At 48.8% G+C, this 26,365-nt stretch overlaps 9 protein-coding genes across 9 annotated transcripts; 4 read left to right on the top strand and 5 right to left on the bottom strand.

Annotated features, from left to right (window-relative positions):
- Positions 1–29: 29 nt before the first annotated feature.
- N7525_007529 (uncharacterized protein) lies at positions 30–2,404 on the bottom strand (the record flags this gene model as incomplete). The annotated part of the gene is made up of 7 exons (XM_061214131.1): positions 30–380; positions 433–1,352; positions 1,408–1,736; positions 1,810–1,917; positions 1,976–2,052; positions 2,108–2,264; positions 2,334–2,404. 7 exons carry the CDS (start codon positions 2,402–2,404, stop codon positions 30–32), a joined length of 2,013 nt encoding a protein of 670 aa, XP_061068562.1.
- A 663-nt stretch (positions 2,405–3,067) lies between these two features.
- On the top strand, positions 3,068–4,657 carry N7525_007528 (flavin monoamine oxidase family protein; the record flags this gene model as incomplete). Its single annotated transcript, XM_002567934.1, has 3 exons — positions 3,068–3,245; positions 3,302–3,549; positions 3,605–4,657. 3 exons carry the CDS (start codon positions 3,068–3,070, stop codon positions 4,655–4,657), a joined length of 1,479 nt encoding a protein of 492 aa, XP_002567980.1.
- Positions 4,658–5,403: 746 nt separating this feature from the next.
- N7525_007527 (putative choline transport protein) lies at positions 5,404–7,325 on the top strand (the record flags this gene model as incomplete). Its single annotated transcript, XM_061214130.1, has 7 exons — positions 5,404–5,434; positions 5,508–5,528; positions 5,584–5,912; positions 5,967–6,189; positions 6,237–6,579; positions 6,642–7,150; positions 7,210–7,325. 7 exons carry the CDS (start codon positions 5,404–5,406, stop codon positions 7,323–7,325), a joined length of 1,572 nt encoding a protein of 523 aa, XP_061068561.1.
- Positions 7,326–7,835: 510 nt separating this feature from the next.
- Positions 7,836–9,414, top strand: N7525_007526 (Zn(II)2Cys6 transcription factor domain-containing protein; the record flags this gene model as incomplete). Its single annotated transcript, XM_061214129.1, has 4 exons — positions 7,836–7,863; positions 7,925–8,428; positions 8,472–8,871; positions 8,934–9,414. The coding sequence occupies 4 exons, from the start codon at positions 7,836–7,838 to the stop codon at positions 9,412–9,414; spliced, it is 1,413 nt and encodes a 470-aa protein (XP_061068560.1).
- Positions 9,415–10,165: 751 nt separating this feature from the next.
- N7525_007525 (uncharacterized protein) lies at positions 10,166–11,320 on the bottom strand (the record flags this gene model as incomplete). Its single annotated transcript, XM_002567931.1, has 1 exon — positions 10,166–11,320. The coding sequence occupies one exon, from the start codon at positions 11,318–11,320 to the stop codon at positions 10,166–10,168; it is 1,155 nt and encodes a 384-aa protein (XP_002567977.1).
- A 3,593-nt stretch (positions 11,321–14,913) lies between these two features.
- Positions 14,914–16,053, top strand: fleA (fucose-specific lectin FleA; the record flags this gene model as incomplete). Its single annotated transcript, XM_002567929.1, has 5 exons — positions 14,914–14,947; positions 15,011–15,189; positions 15,244–15,454; positions 15,501–15,597; positions 15,654–16,053. The coding sequence occupies 5 exons, from the start codon at positions 14,914–14,916 to the stop codon at positions 16,051–16,053; spliced, it is 921 nt and encodes a 306-aa protein (XP_002567975.1).
- Positions 16,054–16,738: 685 nt separating this feature from the next.
- On the bottom strand, positions 16,739–18,016 carry gprC (the record flags this gene model as incomplete). Its single annotated transcript, XM_002567928.1, has 1 exon — positions 16,739–18,016. One exon carries the CDS (start codon positions 18,014–18,016, stop codon positions 16,739–16,741), a length of 1,278 nt encoding a protein of 425 aa, XP_002567974.1.
- A 4,228-nt stretch (positions 18,017–22,244) lies between these two features.
- On the bottom strand, positions 22,245–22,863 carry N7525_007522 (uncharacterized protein; the record flags this gene model as incomplete). The annotated part of the gene is made up of 3 exons (XM_061214128.1): positions 22,245–22,394; positions 22,443–22,708; positions 22,788–22,863. The coding sequence occupies 3 exons, from the start codon at positions 22,861–22,863 to the stop codon at positions 22,245–22,247; spliced, it is 492 nt and encodes a 163-aa protein (XP_061068559.1).
- An 869-nt stretch (positions 22,864–23,732) lies between these two features.
- Positions 23,733–26,195, bottom strand: N7525_007521 (uncharacterized protein; the record flags this gene model as incomplete). Its single annotated transcript, XM_002567925.1, has 1 exon — positions 23,733–26,195. One exon carries the CDS (start codon positions 26,193–26,195, stop codon positions 23,733–23,735), a length of 2,463 nt encoding a protein of 820 aa, XP_002567971.1.
- Between the last annotated feature and the right edge of the window lie 170 nt (positions 26,196–26,365).

The following is a 26,365-nucleotide window of genomic DNA, read 5'->3' as shown; positions in this document are numbered from 1 at the left end:
ACAAGAGCCACGCATACTTCCTTCTAGGCTCAGATCATCCCATTGGCTCCGGGACTGCAGTCTAAAAGATGTTCGACTTCATTCAGTCGCATGGCGGGAGTCAGTCCACCAAATATATCCACGTTGTCGCCCTCAAACCGCGAAGGTGCATTCCCCAGGATGTCTGAGCCGATAGCCCACGATGTTGGGGAAGGAAGATTGGATATTTCAGTCCTTGGTGTCAGTGGTTTTGTTTGTGGATCTGCACCTAGAGTACCATAGTCTATCATTGACCAAAGAACCTCTTGAGACACGGGATCAACTTCTTCCATCAAGCGCGTCGGATCTAGAAGACTGGCAAATCGATGGGACATGTTATGGAACTCTTGGAGACGGACAGCCTTGGTACACAAGTGTCAGAAGCAGACCATTCTTTTACGTGGACAAACGCACCATGTTTCCTGCATGAACCCAGACCTTTGCTAGTCGGTTAAGGGCACCCAGGCACTCATTGAAGTAGTACGAAATCTCGGACTGTGAGCACTCTGCCTGTTGATGCTCAAAATGTGATGCGAGAGAGTTCACACCTCCGGCGATAGCAATACAATAAGCATAAAATGATGACTCAACCTGACATCCATTCTCCGAAGCGTCTCGCAGAACATCCATGAGTTGTCTTGCATGATTACACCCTACATGCAGAGAGCGTGCAGAGAAGCTAGCCGGTGCTTTAGACCCAAATACCTTCAGCCTTAGTCGCACCAGAAACGGGTGATTCAGAAGGCAGTGGCAAAGATGGAACATTGTATGGGCAAATATGAGATGTCCAACTTCTTGCCTGTCAAAAGTCACGTTTGCTTGGATCTCGCTTTGTAGGATTTCAGCCAGCGATCGATTTCCAATCTTTGAATAGGACTCAAGCAGAAGTAAGGAGGAGTTGATGGCAGAGAATTCGGACTTCGGGTCCCAGGGTGGAATTTCATCGGCTCTGCGGTTCTGATGCACGTATCTGGTACATCTGCCGAAGATTGAGGCCATTAACATGACTAGCGCGAACGGGCTCGGACTTTCAGTAACCTCAAAATTCCAGTTAAGAAGTTGGCCAATCGTGTTCGTCTTCTTCCAGTCTCCATTTCTGAATGTTTGTTTATCGCAGGGTAATTGAACGTTGCAGTCCTCGTCCAAAATGACAAGTGGTCGTGATCTGCCACAGGAAATCAGCTTGTCAATAAGATATGCTGACCAAAATGCTCGTCTTTTCTCTTCCTGTTCCACAGGTGGCAGCCATTCGTCGGGCTCGACCATCAAATGAAGGTCCTGGGATATTCGGGCGGCAAGTCCAACTTTGAGCCATCCTGAACTCACACGACCGGCTATATCACGGTATATCAGTATCCTTCATCTCCGTTAAAAGCGGGTAAAGTTCACCTGTGTAATCGACCACTGCAAGCAAATTGACAGTTTGTACTACATACACATTGATGTTATCTTCAACTGTCAGATGCTCGGTGAGCACCGATAACCATGATTCTCTTGCAAATTTCTCTGACGCATCTTGTGTCTTTCCAATGAAGTAATCGTTCTTCGAGAACCTAACCGCGGAAGACAGTACGGCTAGGATCAAACATCGTGGCAGCGCATTGCTTTGGAGTTTCTGCCGGAAAGAGGCCTCTTGAAAGTGTGAGTATGGTTGGTTGTGAACATGTTCGAAGTATGTGTCGACGATGGATGTTAACACGTGTGCTGGAGGAAAGGGCCTATGGTGCGGAGGATTATGTTAGAAGTGGATGAAGAGACCCCATGGTGAACCGAAACCATGACATGACATACGAATGGTCGCTTGGTGGAGGTGACAACGACGGAAACAGGGGAACCTCGTTATCTCCTGGCAGGGGTCGAATCTGATTTGCGGGCAAGGCAAAATTTTGGAGGTTATTGCTATGTTCCAGGGTCAGCCAATTTGGGCAAAATCCATCGCATGCATGCAAGAACGAACCTGCTCTGTGGCGGCCCGCGTCCACTGAGTTCGGCTAGGCGAGACTCTATTGAGCTGATCCGCTGCAAAAGATCTGTCTGTTCCCAGGTCAGTCCTTAAATCCACATTTCGCTAAGCTCAGATGCGACCGACGTCATTCACATTCGGATTGTTTCCAGTTGGTACAACAGGTGGCATATGATTCGGATCGCCTATAGTGGTGGCATACGGCTCGTAGATACAAGCCAGACGATTACGACGGCAGTGCAAGCAGATAGGCCGTTCGCCAGTGCATTTGGTCTTTTTACGCCTATAATTCAGAGTGTTACAGCATTAGTGAAAAGCACAAAGCGCAGATTCCAGATATCATTAGCCGTACCTGCAGTTGGCACATGCTTGTCGAATGCGTTTGATACTCCCTGCATGAAGGGAGTCGAGGGTCATATCCATGACGGAATAAATTCCATAGGGTCAAGACTAATGTGGACAGAAAAAGGTCGAAGATGAGTTGAAACCCGGAGCTGGAGCTGTGGCAGCGGGGAAGCCGTAAACCCGAGGCAGTTTCCCCGCAGCTTCTCCCCGGATCTTCCTTGTCACCGGCCTTTGAACGTACACACGACACATCCGGGATTAAACTGTAAGATGGACATACATAGGTAGTTTGTTCGTAATTTCTATATAAAAAGTAATATCAGAAAGGAAATGTGTAAAGTCCCTTTCAGGCTAAGTGAATTGGTATTCGGCCGGGTTCGCTTGGTTTCTCCCTTTACTGTCCTAATCGGGAAATTTTGTATATCGCATAAGAGCGGTTTTGGTTGATCCACAAGTTGGCTTGCAACTATCATCGGAACCAGCTTGGAATACTTGTCTCCGATAGACTCTTATGCAGGATAAAAATCTCCTTTTTTTGGCTCTTTCCGGTAACTTTTCTATTCCGTTCTTATGATCTTCGACTCATTCCGAGATCCCGAGGATTACGATAGATGTTGTAACCATCAACAGATCGGATCTTTCATGAAACTTCATGACTTTTTAAAGAGGACGATTTCTCACCTGTTTCTGATTCATGGTTTGTACATTTATCCCCCAAGTCATTAACCGGCTCTCATCACAATGACGTCCCGGGACGGTTTCCGATGGACGCCTGAAACTGGCCTTTCCCAAGGTGTCCCGTCAATCGGTGTCATTTCTCCCCCTACAAACATCTCGTCATCTTCGGCAAAGTACGATGTTATCGTTGTCGGGGCCGGATATTCTGGTCTTACGGCCGCTCGTGACTTGACCCTTGCCGGTGTGTTATACGAGCATCTCGATTTGGTTTGTATACGGTTTTGCTAAATATGACAGGTCTGCGCGTCCTCCTAATCGAGGCTCGTGATCGTATTGGTGGACGTTCTTGGTCCTCCAACATTGGCGACTATCCGTTCGAGATGGGTGGAACTTGGGTGCACTGGAGTCAGCCTCATGTTTGGCGCGAGATCTCGCGATACAACATGCGAACCGAGCTGGAAGAATCTCTTAATTTCTCCCGCGGTGTGAACCACTTCCACTTGCGCACAGCTCAGGGTTCCTCAATAATGAGCCACGAAGAAGAGGTTCGTATTTTAAATACCAGCTGCACGGGAAGCCATGGCTGACTTTCTATGCTAGGACGCTCTCCTTTCCGCTGCCATCCACAAATTTGTCAATGTCGATGGTGATCTGGGCAGAAAGGTTCTTCCTTTCCCCCACGACGCATTCCACGTCCCTGAGGCTCGCCGGTACGATGGAATCTCCGCCCAGGACCGGATTGAAGCCATTGCTTTGTCTCTTAGCCCGAACGAACGTGCGTCTCTTGAGAGCTTTGTCCTTCTTTCCAGCTGCGCAACATTGGAAGAAACCAGCTTCTTTGAATTCCTTCATTGGTGGGCTCTATGCGGCTACTCCTATCGTGGCTGGATGGACGCCTTGATCTCGTACAAGTTCAGGGGAGGTCAGTCGACTTTCGCGATCAAGTTCTTCAAAGAGGCACTCGCCACTGGAAGGCTCTTGTATGCATTCAACAGTCCCGTGAGCTCGATCAGTGATCGGGGTGATAAAGTCACCCTTACCACTCGTGATGGTCGCCAGTACACTGGTGCCCGTCTAGTTTCAACTATTCCCCTCAACGTTCTCAACACCATATCATTTGACCCTCCTCTGGATACACAGCGTGCAGCAGCCACAAATATTGGACATGTCAACCAATGTGTCAAGGTGCACGCCGAGATTTCCAGCAAGGATATGCGTTCGTGGACTGGGATATCCTATCCCTTCAACAAGCTCCTATATGCCATTGGTGACGGAACTACACCTGCTGGGAATACTCATATCGTTTGTTTCGGTGGTTCCAACAACGAGATTCATCCCGAGGAAGACATCAACGAAACCAAGAATGCCGTCGAGAGCATGGCTCCTGGGAACATGGATATTCAGCGATTGGTCTTTCACAACTGGAGCAAAGACGAGTTTGCCAAGGGCGCCTGGTTCTTCTCGTCCCCTGGGCTGTTATCCACGTCTTTGGGTGCCATGCGGGCTCAGCATGGAAATGTTGTCTTTGCAAACTCGGATTGGGCTGTTGGTTGGCGTGGCTTCATTGATGGTGCCATCGAAGAGGGTACACGGGCGGCTATGACAGTGAAGGAGGACATTCAGCCTGCTCCTATCGAGCGTTCTTATCTATAGCAGCCATCCCTGAATATATTCCATAGGTATATCCTATACTTTATATGACTCCCTCCGTACTGCGTTTTAAATAAAAATGTATAACAGTGAAGTCGGCCGCCTGTGCGGCGTTAGTAGGCTGGTCTTTCCAGGTAATCTTCTCAGGAAGCCTTTTTAAATGTCTTTTTGGTAGTCTCCTCGGGTAATCTCATAAGTTGTCTGGTTGCATAGATATTACCCCTTCTATGTTTGTTAGATAGACAGCAGAAAAAGACCAAAAAAGACCTAATTTGTGAAATGAACCTTTCTACAACCAATAGGAACCTAATTCAAGTTCTAACACACTCTCCCCTTCAGCTCAAACTCGTATTAAATATAATCAACGACTTGCGAACTTTCTATTGGTATATAGATATCGTATCTGGAAAACCTCGTCGGGACACATAGGAACCATCCTCGTACTTCAATTGGGTTTGTTATTTCCCAGGGTTATCCTCGTGGGGCTTTGCCACCAACATCAAGCATTTTCTCTCATTTCTTTCCCCTTTCGGCGATATGCCACCTTCCCCGCACAACGCCTCTTATCGCTATGTGCCAACATTTGAGACTGTCAGGAACCTTATGTGTCTTTCTTGGGTTTGGTCACCATCAACATGTGAAGAGTCAATCATTCTTAAGAACTAAAAGTTGCCATAGAGGCTGTCTCTACAGTATTCATTCATCAATTCTCTACTTGGTTTTATTAGGCAGGGACACGAATCATCAATATGGGTATCGAAGAGCTCAAAAGCAAAAATAGTATGTGTTGTAATCTCTCAATCCATATGTGCTCTATCTATCCCTTTTTCTGACAATTCGCTATCGCTTACAGCCTCCCAGGATGTCGAACGGCGTGAGTTACATTCATCTAACCTGCACCCCCATAACGAATTTCGCTCATGGCATAGTAGAATTCACTCATGGAGAGGGCATTGTGGAGCAAATACAGCTCAAAGGCCTGAGTCTCCAAGGGGATGTGGGAAGACAAATGACAAAGCTGGAGACTATATCAGCAAGTTGGGTTATATGCGACAGCTGGGCCGGAATAGCGGGCACAATATCTCTCGCAATTGCCCAGGGTGGCCCAGTCACTTTGGTCTATGGACCCATTCTTATCCTCATTTTGGTTGGTTGTTGTGCTCTTACCCTGGCTGAGCTTGCTAGCGTTTATCCTACTGCGGGCGGACAATATCACTGGACTTCTATCTTGGCTCCTAAGTCCATGAATCGGTCCTTGGTGAGTCATTGTGGAGGGAAACTAATCTCCCCTTCCTTTTCGCTGACCAGATAGAGTTACTTCTGTGGCATGACAAATGCCTTCTCGTGGATAGCAATTTGCACCGGAATTGCCATTATCCCCGCTCAGCTCGTTGTTGGGATCGCCTTGTTCTACAACCCGACTTACACCCCGCAGGCATGGCATTATTTCCTTATCTATCAAGCCATAAACGGGCTTGTGCTATTATACAACATAACGCTGCTGAAACGGTCACTTTGGATCCATGATGTTGCATGTGAGTACTCACCTCCATATCTAACGAGTAGATTTTGATGATTCCAGTCTTTGCGACCATCGCCAGCTTCTTTGTCATTACTATTACATGCGTTGCTCGGTCATCTTCCAATTACCAGCCCTCCGTCAGTGTTTGGGGGTCCTTCGTCAACGATAGTGGTTGGAGTTCTGGGGGCGTTGCCTTCTTGACCAGTCTTGTCACCCCTAACTATATGTACGCCGGCATCGACGGCGCATTGCACTTGGCTGAGGAATGCAAAAATGCGAGCACGGTGGTACCTCGAGCCTTGATGAGTACATTGCTTATTGGATTCGTCTCATCATTCACATTCATGGTTGCCATGCTATATTGCACCAGTGATTTGGATGGTGTGGTGTCATCTGCTACTGGGTACATCTCGATCCCCGTTCTTTTGGCTATATTGCACTTCCCAGATGCTAACAATCATCCAGGGTACCTATATTCGAGATGTGGTACCAGGCTACGCGGTCTGATGTGGCCGCTACAGTATTCATCGTTTTACTTTGCTGCGCCGCCGTATTCGCCCTCATTGGTGCTCAACAAACTGCTTCTCGCTTAACATGGTCGCTGGCTAGAGACCGTGCCATTATCGGTAGCAAATGGCTTAGCAAAATAGATACAATGTTTGAAGTACCCGTATGGAGCCTCGCCTTCAACTTCGTGATCATGTTCATCATTGGGTGTATTTACTTGGGTTCCTCATCTGCCTTCAATGCGTTTATTGGCAGTGGTCTGGTACTCCAGCACATCTCCTATGCGATCCCAGCTGCGCTTCTCATGTATCGCAAGCGCTCCGAGATGTGGTTGCCCCGAGATCGGAGCTTTCGACTACCGTCTGTGGCGGGGTGGAGTGTAAATGCCATCACGATTGCATTCGCAATTCTTGTCCTGATTTTCTACGACTTTCCGACTGTTCTCCCGGTGACTGGAAGCAACATGAGTAAGTCACATACTTCCTAGCCCCTACTTAGGGTATATAGCTGACACAGATGAACGCAGACTACACATCGGCTGTACTAGGGGTGATGGCCATATTTGCAGGAATAAATTGGGGTATTTATGCTCGACGAAAGTACAATGGGCCCCGGCTGCAGTTAAACGATGAAGAGATATAGCTATTACTCGCTTAATTCAAACATAATTGAAGAGCTGTATCCTTTTTTTGGTTAAGGGACCAATTAAGCTTTTGCCTAGATAATAGTAATAATAGTAGCGAAAGTACCGATCTTTATATACCGACCAGTATTCTATACTTTATTCTAGGAACTTAATATTATCTCCTAAATATAGTATAGAAATCGCGCGTATTAATTTAGAAGGTAGCTAGATAGAAAATATAGTAGAGTTAGTATCAAAAATAGGACTTAGATTCGTTAGAAATAAAGATACAATTAATAAAAATAAGTAGGGTCTTTTCAATATAGAACTAGCTAACTATATTATTAACTATAAGTCCTTTAGAATCTACCTAGGTAGAATTTAAAGTTAAGACAGTATAGTTTCCTCGGTAACCCTTCCCCGCATCTACGACTCAGCAAGCTTCCCACCTCAATTCTCACTTATCTTCTCCAACAATCTGCGACAATATGCATCACCCCGTATGTGATCTTTCCGTGGTATCTCAGATGTCTTCCCCTGGCGGCAAAATCAGGGGTGAGTCTCTATCTCCCAGCCCCCGGAAAAGCATTCTAACCACATTCCACGTCACCTATAGGCTGTTTTCAATGCTCCAAGCGCCGTATAATATGCGACAATGCAGAGCCCACGTGCAAGAAGTGTCAAAAGAAGGGAATTGAATGCTCTGGCCCTGGTCGGATTCGCTTTTCCACCGGTGTGGCGCAACGTGGTCGATTAAGAGGATCCACCCTTCCAGTGGTGGATCCATCGCCCGAGCCAACCCTTGAAAGCAATATACAGGCTACACCGGTGCCACGTAGAATCAGGTGGAAAAGTGATCAGCCGGCGCGTGCCACGAGGAAGAATGTGAAGGGTGTAGGGTCTGGTTCAAGCACGCGTCAAGCAACAAGTATCTCTATCCCGCGGAATGGGAACGCGATACCTGTATGCACAGAAACATTCGATCTGCAACGGAATGACCCCGATGACAATAATGAACATATTGATCGCCCTTCTCATAAGGCACTTATTCCTGTGACCGGGTCAATCCACCAATGGCTTGCCCCTTTGAATTCTCAAACCCGCATGTTGATGTCACACTGTAAGCTCTTTCTTAGCCAGTGAGGATATCTACTAACAAACAGTAGTCTCGGAGCAGGTCGCTCCTGTGATGGTCCTTTTGGATCATATTTCCAATGGGTATCGCAATATTCTACTACCCCTAGCCTGCGAAGATGAGCTCGTGCAACGCGCTGTGGCTGTGGTTGCAGCACAACACTTGGCCTTGCATAGCCCATCCTATCAATCCTTTGCCGATCAAAGCCGGGCTACATTGATATCTCGCTTGTGCCGAGACTCAACGTCTCCGGATCGCGTGTTCACCACGTCTACATGGGCGACACTGATTGTTTTACTAGTTGGAGAGACCATCACTGGTAGCTCGGAATATGCCCACCTTCTGCGGACCCTGACGTCTCTGGTACAAAATGCTGATCAAATTGCACCCTCGTCTGCGCGGCAGTTTCTTAGCCAACAAACGCACATGTGGGTATCCCATGGTACTCTTCTTCGACCGGCTGTTGAACATGTCTGACTTGTCATCATAGGTTTGAATTTCTCGGCCAACCCTTACTTGGCGAACACCAAGGTGTGGATGTGTTAAGCCTCCCTCTTGAGCGCTACCTTGACTGGACGTGTTATGATCTCCCTGCGGAATCTGAACACAATCATATGATCCATCTCTCGAGGATGGCTTTTATCAAGGCTTCTCAGATCTACCTCGGCCGAGTGGCGTCTAATGACCACCAGTGGCAGCTCTTGGAGAGTATGAAGGAGCTGGTTTCTCAGATCGAACCCAATCAGATGGGCTCCCATGCCCTTGTGTGGGTCTGCTTCATTGCGGCGGCAGATAGTACAGACCCGGAGCATCGATCGTTTTTTGTTGATCGGATGAACCTTATCTTCGCAAAGACCAAGTTCCACAACATCCCTGCTGGCGTGCAGGCGCTTCCTGCTATCTGGTCCGAACAAGCCTCGTCGCGTTGGACGAAAAGTCTTTCACGACTAGCCCCTATGTTAATTATGTGATTTCATCAACGGTGGTAGCTGAGTGGCTACTTAAAAGTTTCCCAGAGCCATCCTATCACCAATACTTAGCCATTTCATCTCGGACATGTTTTGTGCGAGGGTGATTCTTGAGCCAACGCGGGCTCATGCGAATGGATGCAACAGAGAGATTAGAGCAGTCATAACATACGCTCCATCCAAACGTCAAACGAAGGGTATGTGTCCTATAATGAAAGTTTAAGGTCATATACTAATATCCACCCTTAGAAGTGGGAGGTGGTATAGCCACCAATGCATCAGCACAAATCTCGATGGGCAAGGAATCGCTGACTGCCGTATATTCCCATATCGCTATGCCGGTCGAACTATGGGACCTCTAGGCAGCTTCTGAGGTGAAAAGATGATGAAATAAGCGAAAAACCACATTATAACCAATCATGATCGAGGGCGAGGAGAACTCTGTCACATACCAAGCGTTGCATCTCAGCAATGGCTTTTATCCTTTTTTTTTAATGAAGGTAATGTCCGTTGAACTTGGGAACTGTGAATGAGATCATTTCTGACGATTACATGTTCTTCAGGACCGACCGCTTTCTATGACAGAGATGATACTTCTACCCACGCAACGACAGCTTCGGGTTTGGTACAACTCAGCTGCAATTTACTGCAAGGGGAATCAATCGACCAGGGGATTTCATTTTTCCCTTATCTTTGTTATTGTTAACTATGCATAATGAACAAATGAATGGTCTGTTGGCCAACATTACCAATTCTATTCCGGGCTGGTAATAGACGTGGCTGATCGCACAAACGCATACGGGGCGTTTGAAGCCAGTAGAGGGGTCGGTTTCCCGGTCACTTTGGGATCTGGGCCGATAAAGTTGGCTGGGAAGCCAAGGTCAAACTCCTTTTGGCTCTCAAGGTATTCAATTTGCTCCGTTGTCAACCGTATATTGAGAGCCTGGATGTTCTCCTCGAGATGCTTGATTTTGCGGCCGCCAATAAGGGGGAATACGTTTGGTGCTTTTGCTATCACGTATGCCAGGGCAATCGCAGTGATGGGTTTACCTCCCTGTTCTTTCGCCACCTTTCCAAGTGCTTCACTCATTGCGGATTCTTCTTCGGTTTGTTCTCCGCTAAATAGACTACGGAGAGGCTGTCCCTGAGCCTTCCGATGTTCAATCTCCTCCTTCGTTTTGAATTTGCCACCGCCCATTGCATCCCAGGGGGCAAGTGCCATTCCAAAATGGCGGGCCATAGGGATGATATCCCGTTCAAAATCGCGGAGCAGGACATTCCATCTGCCCTGGTAGATGCTGAAGGGTGTCCTTCCATGGGCTCGGGCATATGAATTTGCCGCTGCCGCAACCCATGCCGGCGTATCCGAAATACCCAAATATAGCACCTTGCCCTGTTCCACAAGGACTTGAAGACTGTCCATGACCTCTTCAATCGACGTGGTTTGATCCCACCAGTGAACGTACAGGAGGTCAATCCAGTCGGTCTGCAGCTTCTTCAGGGAATCCCGGATACTCATATGGAGGCTTCGCTTATGGTTGCCGCAATGGTTTGGGGCCTTTCCCTTTCCTAGCTTGTGCGACCCAAAGTCTGTACTGAATTTGGTGGCAATCACCAATTGATCGCGGTTCTTGCGTTCGGCCATCCATTCCCCGATCCAAGTCTCCGACTGCTCGTTCTGGTAATCGTTTGCCGTATCGATAAAATTCCCGCCGGCTCCATGGAATGCGTCGAGAAGTTTGAATGACTCCTCCTTGCTCATCGAACCCATTGACTCTGACCACGCATCGCCAATAGACATGGCTCCGAGCTGGAGAGGTGACACGCGAATCCCAGCCGTAGAAGAGAGAACGCGGTAACGTCCCAACTCGGTAGCTGGTTCAGGGGCAGGAGTCCGAAGATTCGCCATGATAAGTGTTGGTATTGGAAAACCCTGTCAGAAATAGCAGACAAACAGGAATGAGAGTCCGGGTTCAAGTCAACTAGCAGCTCAAAATTGTGCTTGCGAAAGTCAAGTCTATATATTTCTCTGACCGTTTGGTGACATCAGTACCAACGTGGCGTTTCCTTTCCAGAAGTGAGCGCCGTTGAAGACCAATTCCGCACAAATTGAGAGACCCTTCCCTCATAGCCTTAGAAAGCTTATAGTGGAGCCACTGTCGTCAACCTTGGAAGCTGCGTGTCCATTTCCATTAATAACGCGACCAATTTGAGTATGGCCACGATAACATGGGAATTTTAAGAACTACAATCCTGCCTAAAAGCTGAGCGGCTCTTAATGACCTATCCTTCTATAAATAGCCCTCAAGTAGTTGGATATTGCAAGCGCAGTGGCACCTAAACCTCGCTTAGACCTCATTTTCTCAAAAACTGCACTCACCTCAATTAAGTGTGTCATTCCAAATATGTGGATTCTATGCCACCCGCCCCATCAACCTATGGTCCAGCCAATAAGAACTATTCTGCTATCACTATTCCATGGGATGGTAGATAAGCTCACACGGAAAGCTATCCGATCGCGATTACCTTGGTACCTAGGTAGGTAGTGCCACCCTTAAGTCCACTTCCATTCTCCGATCCATGTGACCAGCCACTTACCGCACGGCACTTTGTTCGACAGCGAACAGGATACCATTGTTGATCGCATTTCGGACAACTGTTGTTGAGAAACTGCCTATGTGTCCTAGGTTTCCCAGTTAACATCAGACGGCCCTACAAAAAGCAACGAACCCTGCAGCAAATTGACCACCTGGGAACCTAGGGCATGGACATCGGATGTTCCTGTCTCTTATAGGAAGCAAAGCCTAAGGCAGGCACACCTCAACATATACATTATCTATTCATGGTCCTTCGCTGTCACAAACGGGGGTGAAGAGACCTCGTCGGATGGAGACCGCCGTGGCATGACCGTCCACACCTTCTCTCCCAGGGACCCTCCAAACGAACCACGTGCTCCAAATTCCACCTTTGACGATGCATTCCTTCAAAATCCTGTCAATACTCACATCCAAACGATGCGGATATTCTTTCACTTCTTGGAGAATCGAATTCCGAGGGTGAATACTACACGGAAACCCGCGAGGAAATGGGAGAGGATGGGGAGCAATCCCGCACGGGCGTCCTCGTGTTCTCTTGGATCTGGCAGCTATCACATGGCAGGATACTCCCCCGGATGCTTCTGGGTACCAAGGAGACGCTGAAGTCAACGAGATCGTGGACGAGTATGTCGACGCATGGATGAGCAGAAGCAGTCATGCATCCTTCCATTCTAAGAGGCTACTTGACTTCACCTATCAGTCGCCCATTCTCTCACAATGCAGCGCTGTTTCGCTCGCGGAAATAAAGAATTCAAGGAATGTGACTATGAAGTGAGAGACATGTCAAAGGAGAAGACCATTGAGATTAAATAAGGAGCTAATAATTTTTACATTTTGATGAGGTCCATCTGGATTGTAAATTATGTGCGTAGGTATAAAATGTTTCTTATACATCATCACTGCGGTTTAACTCAAGGGTGTTCTGTTACTCCCTTTCTTCGTGCCACCTCTATCCCCCCATGACATGTTACCCAGATCGTCTTTCTTTTTTGCAAAAGGTTGCCTTCTCCGCGTCCTCCGAATTATCTACGGACAAAATTATCCCCTAGGTACACTCTACCTCTGACAACATTCCTTCGTTGTACAACTATATCTGACGCGCAAGGGACGAGCCACCAGCACCATGGCAACCCTTCTCGCCCTCCCCTTGGAGATTCGAGCTTGCCCCGTCTTAAGTAAACATGATGAGAACCCCGGTGGACAGCACTCGGGATGGATGAGGCGATCGGCAATAATGTCTCGAACGTGGAGTCTGCGATGATTCAGGTCGTGGCCCGCGTGCAAGAGTCTAAGGCAGGTCCTGTCTGCAGGGTCATGGTCCATTATACCACCACAATGCCGCGGTCGCGATAAAGAAATCCTCTCGTCGTCCCCACTCCGTACCTCCCAGCTAACAACATGGACAGCGTTGCCCTTGATAAATTTCCGGTGTGGCCTAAGGTAGAATGAGAGGCTATACCCGACAAGCCTCTGTTTCCTCGACCCGAAATTCCGACATGTGCGTTCACTGCAAGCTCCTGGTTCAGGACATTTCCAAGGTGCGAAGGCGCTTCGGGCGGTACAAGCAGCCTCCCGCGAAGTGATACGGGGGCATGTTGTTTCATGGGGAGTAAAGGCCAGCTCGCTCTACACTCCTTTATTTCCTCATTCTGTAATCCATGGTCGTGCCTCGTGCTACCATGCCGCGACGATGGAATCCGCCTGTTCCAGCGACGTACAAACAGTGGATATCAAGATCCAAGTGCAGAATTCTCTCCTTGGGGTTTCTCTTCTGTCGACTGTGCATTGAGCGCAGAGTACTACCAACGCCATTGTGTCAGCGTCGGGGCTTGGGCCGATCCATTGAGGCCCGTCGCCGCCAAAGTTCCATATTGGGCGAAATCTGCCAACATGCCTCGAACGGTCGTACGCCAATACAGAATTCTACCGGGGACGAGTAGTACTACATGGAAGAGCACCTCAAGTCAGCTGATAACGCTGTCGTAAGTGACCGTCACAACCTCACAATCGTGCTAGGTGCACTTTGATCCCACTTCAGCTAAGATAGCCGATAAGATCAAAGCCCTGTACTAACACACAACTGGAAAAAGAATAAGTTCGTGTCTCCTCTTGCCGCGATTTCAACCGACGTAACTGAATATGCATTGAGAAATCGATGGGACGCTCACTAAGGCATCAATCAAGCCTTGCAATGGCAACGAGAAACAAAAGGGATCCGGCCGGATCGCAGACGTCAAGCCTTCTTGTTTGAACGAGTGTTTTTCTTCGAGGGTGATATGATACTGGGCCCAGAAGTCGTCCTGGCGAAGGCCGGTCTGATGAACGCGTCAGTGGGAGTAATGACTTGGTCCGATCAAAACCGCAGGAAAACCAATTACACGCCTATCGCTCACTAGAATAATTGCACTGCGTACTTCCTAAATTTGCCTTCCCGTTGACATTGATCTGGACGGAGCAATCCTTACTTGAGGATTGGATACAGAGCGTAGTACAACGGCCTATCACATCGCAGCCTATGCATACTTTCAACGTTTTCCCGGAGCCTCAAAGGCCTAGGCCACTTGTCCCCCATCGGGCATGTCGGTAAGTCGCCGTAAAAATATTTGTTTGTCACTTTGCGTGTTCCCTTGTGCGTTGACGATCCGCGAGCTTCCTCGGTCCTTGTTTGCATGATGTACCACCATGCCTGGCTACCCGTGTGTAAAGCATCGCCTATTCCTACAATCACAGCTCTTCCAATGCTCCAGAACTTATGACCAGTCCAGACTGGATACGTGACCCCGTGACGTGCAATATAGAAGGCTCCTTGCCGTTATAAACCCGTTCAGATCCTTCGACTTCAATCCAAAATAATCTTTATCGACGCAACCAACACCAATTAACTTATCGAAGTCCTTCTACCATCATGCCCAGCAACGGAGCTCACGATATAGTCTTTCGTATGCGAAATGCCCCATGACTACTCTTCTCACCCATCAAGACTGATACTAGATTTTTTTCAGGGACTTCCATCGCAGCCTGCAATGCAAGCAGCCACCTCCGGGTTTACATGCAAGATGTCATGGGAAAGATCCGCGAGTCGAGATACGAGGACAAATGGAGCAATGGAACAGAGAAAAATGCCATTGCTTCAGCCAAGCTGTACTCTCCTGTAGCATGCACCTCGAGTGACCTCGAGAACGTAAGCTCTCCCAAGAAAAAGCTACCAAAAGGATGATTAACAGGAACCCGCTAGATCCGAGTCTACTACCTCTCCACCGACAATACTATGAAGGATATGGCCTATGACAAATCCAAAGGTTGGTACGAGGGTACCCTTGGTAAGAAGCGCTTTATGACGGCGCCGTATTCCAAGCTGGCCGCTTGCCAACTCAAGGGACCCGACATGACACTCAGGGTCTATTGTCAGATGGCAGACAACACGATTCAGGAGTATGGAGTTAAAGGTAAGTCACCAGCTGACAAGTGTTTATTAGTACTCACAGGAGATAGATAATGGAAACTGGGAGAAAATGTCAACTCTGGGTTCCGCAATGCCCGGCACGGACATAGCATGCACTGTGTTCAAGACATCTGAACCGAAGATCCGGTAACTAATGCCATCGGGCATCGTTTCACAGAATACAGAACTAAATCTATTGATAGTGTCTACTACCAACACATGGAACATGGCATAATAGAGAAGTGCTACGACAGCAAACGCGGCTGGTACGACGGAGCCGTCAAGTTCCCAAAGGTCCAACCCCGGACCTCCATAGCCTGTACTAGTTACATGACTAGCTCGGAAGTCGTCGGAATTCGTGTCTTCTACAATACATCAAACATGATGCGCGAGATGGTCTACGATGGCAAGTCCTGGACCGAAAGTCAATTCCACGCGGACTGTATTCCCGGAACGCAGATTGCTTGCGTTAGCTGGATGAATGGTGCGCGTCCGGATGTCCGCGTTTACTTCCAGGCCGGTCATGAAATCTCCGCTATTACGGAGTATGTGTGGACTCAGGGGCGTTGGTCGTCTGGAAAGCTTGCACTTCCTCCTGCGTGATTACTGTGGTACTTTGGTATTTCGGTTCTTGAAGTGCACGTGTCAAATTGAAGTTAGTCTGAGCTTATGTCGAATTGGATTTATTTTGAAATTTGGATTGTCCCAAGGGAAGGATTGAATATATACTCGCTTGAAGGTCGGCGTAGGTCTGACTGACGTAGGCGAGTGTCCTTGAATAACTCCAATGTCTCACATTGCCCAATGACCTGCTTGAAATACAGTGTACTTTTCTATGAGAGCCTTTGGTAATGAAACTGCTGGAGGACAGTAGCCAAGCGTGGTAGGAGGGGGATCTTTATCCGATGCGTCAAGTACGTGGAAATTCATTCAATCGAAAGCAAGTCATGGGTCTTCTGATTTGAAAACATTAAGTATCACATGCGAACCTCCATGGTTCACATGAGGAACGTGTCCGTCCTTTTTGTAAGTATATACATATAAGGCTCCGTCATGGAAGAGGATTGAGGGTGAAAGTATAGAGAGACATAGAAAAGGGAAGAAAAGGGGGAAGAAGAAGGGAATAGGAGACATGAAGTGACAAGATCGTGAGGAAGGGAATACATATATTATAGTGACAGAAAAGGGGTATCGAGGGCATCATACCACAGAAAGATATAAGTGGTAATAGTTCAGATGACTCAGGAATATATGAATAGAAGTGTAAGAAAAGGTTCATGAGGAAAGTTCATCTCCGCCATCCCGCAGGTGGCCGATCAGGGAACTCCTCTTTGCTCGAGCGCTCACTGGCTGCATCTGGATACGCAGGCTCATGCGTGATCTCAATGGTTGTTTCTTGATACACCTTTCCGATCGGGGCCATTTCATGATCAGTGGAGTGGTGGCCGTGTGCGGGAGAAACGATGTTATCGGTTGAGCCGTCGCGGTCGAGGTCATCGTTGAAAGTGCCGCCCATTTTACGCTTGGGGTCGGCCGTGATGGTGGTGAGGTTGGTCTCGCCTCGCTTACCCTTGCTGCTGAATTTGTTGTAGGATCGGTCCTCGCTGGGTTCCGAGTCGATGATCAGGTTGCGGCGGGTGAGGGTGTACAGAACGACATCGACCAGTCCGGAGCTAGTGATGATGGCGCCGGAAATGCAGAAGAATACAACGCTGGGTGAATCGCCGGCTGCTGTGTCCATGCGGCCTGCGGCGAGTGGTAGGGATAGGACGATGTAGACAATTGGGTAGATGGTCATGTAGCCTACGACGCGGCGCAGGCGTCTGAGGCTCTCCAGCTGGCTGTTGCCGAGGATGGCGGAGGCGGCGATCTGCCGGCGCAGCTGGAAGTACATCACGGCGTAGAGAAGGACTGTCCCGAACTCGGAGATGAAAATCCACATGTAGTGAGTCCATAAACGGGTGGTCTCGTATTCACTGTCGATCCAACACCAGGCCCCGGAAGGCACGAAGACGTTGGCACCGTGCATTGCGAGTGGGATGATTACTATCAAAGCCACGAAGCCCCAGACGCCGACGACAAAACAGACAAAGACTCTGTAGGACATTTTACGTCCCCAGACGACCAAAAGGAATGTGTGGAAGGCGATGGCAAGCACGAAAAGACCACTGCCGGGATCTCCAATTTGGAGCCACAGCCCTTGGAGGAAGCATGCGGCCGAGCCAGACTTGATTTTGTCTAGCAAGATCCATCGTAAACAAATAATAAACGCGAGTGACTGTTGGAAATCGGCTAGAACAAGGTTGTAAATGAGAATGATGTACTGGTTGTAACCGATGTATCGTGTGTAGCTGCCGCGCCAGAAAATAAGTCGATAGGTGATGAATCCGAGGAGTATTGATGTTGCAATGAGCGACAGGAAGGCCATGATTGTGATTGCTATAAGGCCTCGTCGATGCGCTTCCGGGAGAGGGTCGATATCAAGTTCAGCGGAGCTGATCAATCGAGGCGCCAACGAGTGCTCGTTGTTTCTGGGCATCAAGCCCATGAGAACAAGTGCTGACATGGTGGAATGTCTTGCTGGTTTTCACTTTGAAGGGTCTGCTATCATTGCCTGGTCGGAAGGGTAGTATTCAAGGCAAGACGTCGTTCTTGGGGGTCACTGTCCAGAAACCCGATCGAGGCCAATAAAAGTCGGTATATAAGGTGGGCACGAGTGCCAATGAATAAGAAGCAGGAGATAATAAACACAATACCTACCCCATGAGCCCGCAATGGAAGATAAAGAATACGGGGAGGGGAAGAGGCCACAGGAGAGGCATGAAAACTGGCAGCCACATGCAAGAAAATAAACACCAGCCAAACTACTGGGGCTGATTGAACTCAAAATGTGATAGACAACAGAAGAATGGAAATGGAAGTTAAAACAGATACAGCGTTTCCGCCAATTAACTGGGTTATTCGCGAGTTCGAGTGAAGTGTGGATTTATCAGGGAGAAATATGGACTGGGAGAAGAAGTGCGGTCTCCATAATAATTCAAGGCCCAAGGTCCAGAGCTGCGAATCCCTGTATACAACGCACATTGTAACTCCACTTACCCTATTTAGCTCACCTTTAGGCCATATGTGCCCCTCAGGTGGGTAAGAGGAGACGGGTTTGTGGCGAGATGTCGAATAAAATGGCCGTAAAGGTTAGCTTAGTTGGTCTACTCGGTACTAGCCCAGGCGATGGACAAGCCGAACTATCTAGTTGCATAAAAAAGAGTACATCGAGCATACGCATACCAAGTTAAGGCCATTCACCGTTTAGAAACGGGCATAGGCCCCAAATTTCAGAACCACTAAGAAGTCGCAAAATCCATCCAGATCCCACGAGTTCCGTGTCCGTTTCAAGGTCAAGGCGTACTCCGTAACATATTAGCCCATTTGCCCATTAGCCTATTAACAGGGGGCTCAGATCGCTAGTACCGTATGTTCGCTGCAGGGGCGAGGCTTCTGGAACACTAGCGGGATTGAAGTTGAACCGGGGCAAGTGTATTCTTCGTATGTTGTACGTACTCCATATCGTATTCTATAAAAGCCAGTTCCTCAACACAGAGGCGTTTACAATATAAGGTCAGCGGGATATCATATCAATACTATCGAGTTAAAAGAAAAAGAATCTATATATAAAGCACAATGTGAGTTAAGGGGACCATGGGGCCCTAGGTAGAATTTCAAGTGGAATCCCCGCACCAAACCGTCTCCGTATAGCAGAAAGTGTTAAAAGTCAAACAAAAGGATTATTTAACAATAGTGGACATTTGGACATTCGCGGACATTTGTGGACTCTCGACATCTTGGCCATGCCATTGGGCCAGGTTAAGCTTCGATCCGCTGCTAACCATCCAACCATAAGTGGTATTCCTCCGATTTTAATGGAGAAGACGGGACGAACAGATTTTCTCTGGCATATGGAGTACATATGGAGGCATACGGAGGACTCCCGAAAAGAATTGTGGATGTCGCGTGGGTTGTTTTGCCCCTTATTACTCCGTACAATGTTGTACTTCGTAGTTCAATTCACTCAATTCATTCGATTCAATCAATTCAATCATTTTAACCATTTTATACACTGCAACATCTGCTGGAAATCTGGGTAGACAGGATAAAAGGCAGCTGCCTATTTCCGGTATGATTCCGACACGGGGCTAGTGGGGATTTACCCCCTAGTGGATAAGATCGACGTAAAACCTTGAAATCAACAGAAGGATGTTGTACACCGTCTGGTTTAGAGCCGCAGCGATCGTGGAGTTGGCTTGGCCCGTTGCAAAGGAATCTTGGCCCCGAGTTGGCACAACGTAATACGCAGCAGAACCTTGGAAGTGTCTTAGACATATGCGTCAGGGGTAACCCGGAAGCATCCGAATTTATATTGCATGGGGTTAAATCCCGGCTGACAGTTAAGGCTGTCAGGTACCCGAATATCAGACAATACCTATGTTGTATGTTGACACCCTTGACCGCGTGTGCTGAGCATATACGGAGTATACGGAGTATATTTCCACAGATATCTTGGAAGCCGGTGTTAAAATCACCCTTAACGCCATGTCTCATTCCAACCAGTTCTTGCCACATCTTCTTCCTCTCCGCCCCGCTCACTGCCGATCCAAATTCTAACAAGCACCTGCCAAATTGTGCGCCTGTTGTAGGCCAAGGTCTTGAGGACGGGGAAGAATGAGATGGAAGCTTGACCCCAAAACCCTCTTCTGTCGGAATCTTGGGGTAAAGTCCGACATCAAAACTTACCCTCAACCTTCTTTTTATTTATCATTTAACCTTCTCCTCGGAATCCAACTTGCCGGACTTCAGTACGTATCTTGTAGCCCAGTTCCACTCTCCCAATTCCTTAAGGCGGGCAGCCCCGCTCATATGGTGATGCAGCTTGTGAGCATGTCTAGATTGATCTCAATTGATCTCAACTCGAAGCCCATCGGATTGAATATATCCTGTTGGAATGAAGCTTTGGTTGCCTATGTTGTATGTGCAGTTTGTCGGGTCTTTCTTTGCCCCTTTCTGGCCTTTGTTATGAAGCTCTTTACTAGTCGCGCCAGGCCCACCAACACCTAGCCGGTGGTGGGACCGGAAAGCAAATTTAAGGATCAAGTATCTTTTGTATAGTAATCACATACAAAAGATACTTGGTCCTTAAATTTCTTATCCGCTGAAGATTTACTCTCCGGTGCAGCCCACAGGGCCGGGTAGGAGTTCTAGCACGGTTATAGCCTCATTGCAGTATGTAATCCGTAGGTAGATCATCATCATTGTATTCTGTTGATCACTTTCCGATGTTCTACGGAGTAACTCCGTACTTCCTATTCACTCACGTAGTGGCACGTGCAACCCATCATATCAAATATCAACTAAACATGTCCACATCGCCACAAGTCATAAAATGCCAATAGTCCCATTTCATTCATTGAAGAGTCTATACTCGCCTCTAGCGCTTTCTCCAAGCCGCGTCCAAACAAACACACAGCCCGTCCAATTTGCAGATGCGCCTAACGGGGTGAAATTTCCTATTTTGGCCAAGAAACCGAGAAAATAACCTTAGAGCCTGACCCTATCGATCTTTAGCGCGCAGAATACGGGGGAATTTCTTTTGCCTAGAAAGTAAAATCACTCGAATGACACCCTGATACTTCGGTAATCAATAGCGTCTGATCACGTCTAGGATCTCCAACCTCCGCGACCCGCGACGCTGATGATCTGCATGAACATGCTCTGTACCCCGTATACACGGAGGTTTTCCATCGTGGCGGTAGGTGCTCAAGACGAACTATTGCGTAGATCCTCGAGCGATACGAGGCGGGCGTACCATGTGATTACCATAAAGTCATAAGTTCCAATGTTATAAGATATTATTACTAACGTTTATAGTGTATGCTCGTTAAGCTGAAATAACATTAACAGATCGACTGTATGGATGCCCCCAGATCATGCAGAAGGGAAATCCCCTGAATACCTCCCGACGACCGCGATCCAGTCTCCTTCCCTTAATAGCAAGGCCGTGTGGAGACCACCAACCCCAGTAGCAATATATGAATGCTCCTAGGCAGGTTAACTCCGGCGCCTCACTTTCATCAGTACTCCGGTGTGAAGTATATACCGCGGTGGATCATAGTGGAACTCCGTTATGCAAATTGCCCCGTCGGCAAGGGATAGACCGAGATATGAAAACATGCCGAGGTGCCGTGGGCCTCAGGGGTGAAGAAGGATTTCTAATCTACATTGTCCACTGTGGGCCAAACCCAAAAAAGGCTTCACAGAGTCTTCACAACATACGGAATACGGAGTACATACTGTGCATAAACATGACCCTGTCAATTGCCTGTTATGGTTAGTTTTACTGCTTCACGTTATGAAGACTGCTCTTCGCCATTCTGCTACGTTTCGGTCGCAAATAGCGGCTGATCACTCGTTGTTACCTCCACTTCCAACTATTAAAATTGGAAATAGGTGTGATTGCATACGGAGTATGCAATTGCAAGTTCTGGAAAATTGCCGCATATAGTATCAAAATTCAACAACGGTGCGCCGATGCCTTACTATCATTCTTCGACATATGACAGTCATCACACGAGGTCAATCACGTTTCTCCCTTATACCCATCCACCACAAGAACAATGGCAAGCTATCGCACAGCATCCGTCATATGGCGTGAGCTCGATTCTCCTCAATACCAGTTAGAAGGAACTGCTGTCCACAAGCACAAAGCTCTTAGTGGCTCGGCTCGGTCTCCCTGGAGTTCATGATCATCCTATCATGCGCTCGTCGATCAATCCTAGTGCTCTTGCCAAAGCTGGATGTTCCCGTGTGACTATCAATACTGGCCGAGTGACCGCCATAGCAGTGATCTTCTCATTGGCGTTATCACAATTGACGCCGGACCACGTGGCCCACCACTATTTGAGGGACATGCTGGGATCGCAGTGAATATTGGGTATATTTACGTCCCGCAGTATGCGTTTGTGGGTATACCAGCCGTTGCCGGCGGAGGGCCGGCTCGGGCTCATCGTCATGAACGGTGGGCCGAGCTGTCGAGTCTGGCGAATGAATTCCACCCAGCTAGGATGGTGTCGTAACATATAGCTGGTGACGAGCTTGCGATTACTACGAAATGCTGTTTCCGCGACACGGTGTGCCTCGACTGCTGTTGCTGTCAGACTCAACGAAAATGTGCTCCTGTTTCCAGTGCGGCCACACGTAGTTGTCGTGACTAGGAGATAATCAAAATGAAGATATCAAATTGAATTTATCGAATGGAATAGTTATCTCAATGAATCTTTAGGTGATACTTTGGCGGACTCCGCGTAACCAGACTGATGGTATGAAAGCCTTCAGGGCTGGGTTTGCTGTGGTAGGCAAGCGCATGGCTGTGGCCCAGTTGGCCAATTCCGACCAGGGCAACTGTCATTGAGCCTTTCTCATGTTTAATATTGAGTTGAGTAGAACAGATTATATAAAAATCACCACAGCGGGGCACACTTCTGAGGAATATATATCACCTTGATACATATGTTATTGCATTCACTTTTACGCTCACCAGCTCTGTAGATTGGGGATACGTGCGCACCATAGTACTGCCATCATGTATTATATAGTAGAAGGGCGTCATAGTACATCTACAAGTAGTACCTCCCCCGTCCTAAAGGGTTAGCCATGGTCGCGTGACCGAGTTCCATCAGAGCCACTCAACCATCGTGTCTATCAATGGATCTGGAAGTCAAGGTAGACCCAGAGCTACGGACAAGCTGAATGTACACCCACAGCCTGAGGAACCTGGACCCAAGCGCCTGCTCTATGTGCTTGTTTGATTTTATCATTGTCTGGAATTGTCTTCAGTCTCCCAGTGTTCACTGCAATAACTAGGCCCAGATCTCTTATATTGCACAGTACTAACAATTCAGTCGCTGAGACATGCTAAATCAAACTTGTATCATATCCTAAGCGGACGAACAGGCGTTAGGGGGAAGGGAAGCTCATGGCATTCATAAATCATCAAAAGAGCAAAATATAAAAAAGGGGAGGCATTAGGCCAAGCGCAACGATGCAAAAGACAAGTGGGAAACAAAGAAAAGCTAGGACAAGAAAGCAGGAGGGGGTATCATGAGTTCGTCAAGCCCATTGCAACAGCAATAGCAATATCCATATCCCATGCTATCCAGCAAACCGCCCCGAATAATTTCAAAGCTGCAAGTAGGTCGAAAAGAATTAGTTCCATTCCAATCCCTGTGTCAGATCTATCTCCGCCTAGAGTTGCGCGTATCCCGACGAGCAAGACCGTCATCTTCCTCGTCTTCCTCCTCGACAGGCGCGGGCGTGCGTCGCTCAGTGCGTCTCTTCGGCCGACGGCGCCGGTTTGAGCTGATGTTACTCGCCGAGTCATCGGGCGCAAGAGAGCGATCGTCGTCGAGGAAGTCGTCTTCACCGCCGCTTTCCCATCCACCAACGCCCGAGAATGGTGTGCCCATCCGCGCTTCAACGAATGAGCCCCGGCGGCTTTGGTTTGCTACGGAAAGGCCGGCGCCGCGTTCGCGTAGTGCGCGCCGCACGGTTTCAGCTTTGCAGTGGAGGGCTTCGAAGGCGTCTTCGAGGGCTTCCATTCCAAGGAAAATGTCGCGTTCGACTTCCGCTAACGCGGCGATTTCGGTTTCCTCGTCTAGAGCGATCGGACCGCCGAATGAGGCGGGGGAGGAGGGTCCGCCGTTGACTTGGCTTGAGGGTCGGAAGCTGCTGTCCATGTAGTTGGGTGTCGGTCCCCGGGAGATACCGCCGCCTAAGGGTGTATTAGAGCGACTGCCGCCCCAGCGAGACCCGGCGACATTCGTGGTCTGGCCTGTATCTTCTGCGCCGCTGCGGAGGAACCCGTCGAAGCGGCCAGAGATGAGGATCTCCCACTCGTCATCGCTGATGGCGGAAAGCGTGGCGAGGACATGGTGGATAGTAGGATTATTCAACATGTACATAGCAGTTTCTGGGTCGCGAGGGAGGGAGGAGAGTCGGTAAAGACGCTGGATGGCCGAGGCCGATGAGACAAGCGCTGAAGGTTTCGGTCGGGGCTTTTCGTCGGATCGTGGGACAGGAGTAGAAGAGTTGATGCCGAGCAAAGAGCAGAACAACGAGCGCTGGTAGGGTTCGAGATGCGTAAGCATGGCGAAGGTCAACGTCTCGTCGTCGACCTCGTTAGGAGCGCTGGTGCCTGGATCATTCTGCTCATAAAGCCATTTGTCGACAGCGACCTTCGTCTTTCGAGATTGCCGAATGAAGTGTTCCCGGTACTCATCAGGAACGTCAACGTCAAGCTTCTGCATTGGAATGTGTTCGTCGCCGGGCGCACCGGTATCCACGGCGCTCGGTGCCATTGTGAAGGGCGGCCACATAGGAAGTTCCCTGCGGCCAGACACGAGCTCCAAAACCTCACCCCAGCTCACCCCATCCGGCCGATCGTCTGGCTCCGCTTGGTCGCATATCTGGCAGCTGCATGGCTCGGACGAGATGTCGCGCGCGAACACAGCTTCGAGGCGATCCAATAAACGCCGGGCCACAGACCGATAGCCTGTTGCCACAGCAAGAGATCCATTCTTATTCATGACCTTTTGGTAGTCATCTAGTAAACGGTTATAGGGATCGAAGATTTTGCCAGCGATAGCCCGAGACTGTGGTTGTCCTTGCGATAATGGATCCTTCTGCCCAAGGCTAGCCAACAGTGCCCTCGACACCTTGTTTTCCAGACCACCATTCTTCAGCAAGTAATCGACTCGAGGGATAGTGGCAGGCATTTCGGGCGGAGGTGGGGGCGGCGGGGGTGCACCAAATGAGTTCGGATTCACTGGTTTCACAAAATCGATCGATTCGTCGCTAGCAGTGTGACGATGGGACATGGCTGATCGGTTCTGGGTGCGCGAGGGAGGCTTCGTAGGCGGGGTCATTGGTTTTCGTGGCACTGAATGCTGCTGGTTAGGCGCAATAGACGTCGCATCAGAGCCGTTGACTGACTCCACGCCGATATCACGAAGCGTAACGTTCGACTGTGAGGCAGACATCGTTGAGCGACTTGACCGTTTGGGCAGGTTCCTGTCATCGGAAATCTTCGTCTTGGACTTGTGGCTCGATGACCGAGGCGAAGCTTCACTCTCATCCTTGGGTGTTCTCGATTTTATAGGGGTCTCTGCTCGTGACGTCTTGCTGGACTTGGACTTGGTGCTATCGTCCCGTTTCGACCGGAGACTCGAGGAGGATCTGTTGACTTCGGAGGCTCTGATTTTAATATTTGTTTTCTTTTTAGGTTTGTCTGCCTCCTTCTCATCCTCGTTGACGATACTGCCTTTCCTCGACTCTTGGTCGAGGCCGGTCAGGGGCGGGCTAGGAGGCGCATGGTGGTTCTCGCGGTGACCGTTCTTGCCATCGTCATGTGTCAAATCGGTCGGGTCGGGTGTAGGGATATTCGCTCGGACGCCTTCCTTGCTATGGGCTTTCGAGAAACTAGGATACGGCAGACTAGTCCTCGATTCAAGGAACGAGGCTGCCTCCGATCTCTCAAGTCCAGGCATGGAGGACCTGCGTTTAGAAGTTGATGAGCGAGCCGTGGAAGGATCCTCTGGATCCTTGGTTGAGGTCTTTCTGTTTGTTTTGTTTGCTTTGGTCTTCGTAGCCTTGACGGTCTTCGACTTCCTATCGTCGCGGTTTAGTCTAACAGGAAACATGGCGAAATCCGTATAATCGAGTTGTGGACCGCGCGAAAAGGGTCAGTCGTCCGTTACCTGTCTAGACTCGCACCGCCACTGAGGGGAATGTGGTCCTATTTTTGTCTCCAAATGTCCTGGCGCTTAGTTCGGGCTGCCGTTGTGACTGGTTAACGTCGCAGTGTGCGGGA

This window comes from Penicillium rubens (genome assembly GCF_028828025.1).
Source record: "Penicillium rubens strain IBT 27055 chromosome Unknown utg000003l_segment0_segment0, whole genome shotgun sequence".
Taxonomy (NCBI): Eukaryota; Fungi; Ascomycota; class Eurotiomycetes; order Eurotiales; family Aspergillaceae; genus Penicillium; species Penicillium rubens.
This window is presented reverse-complemented; position numbering and strand designations above follow the sequence as displayed.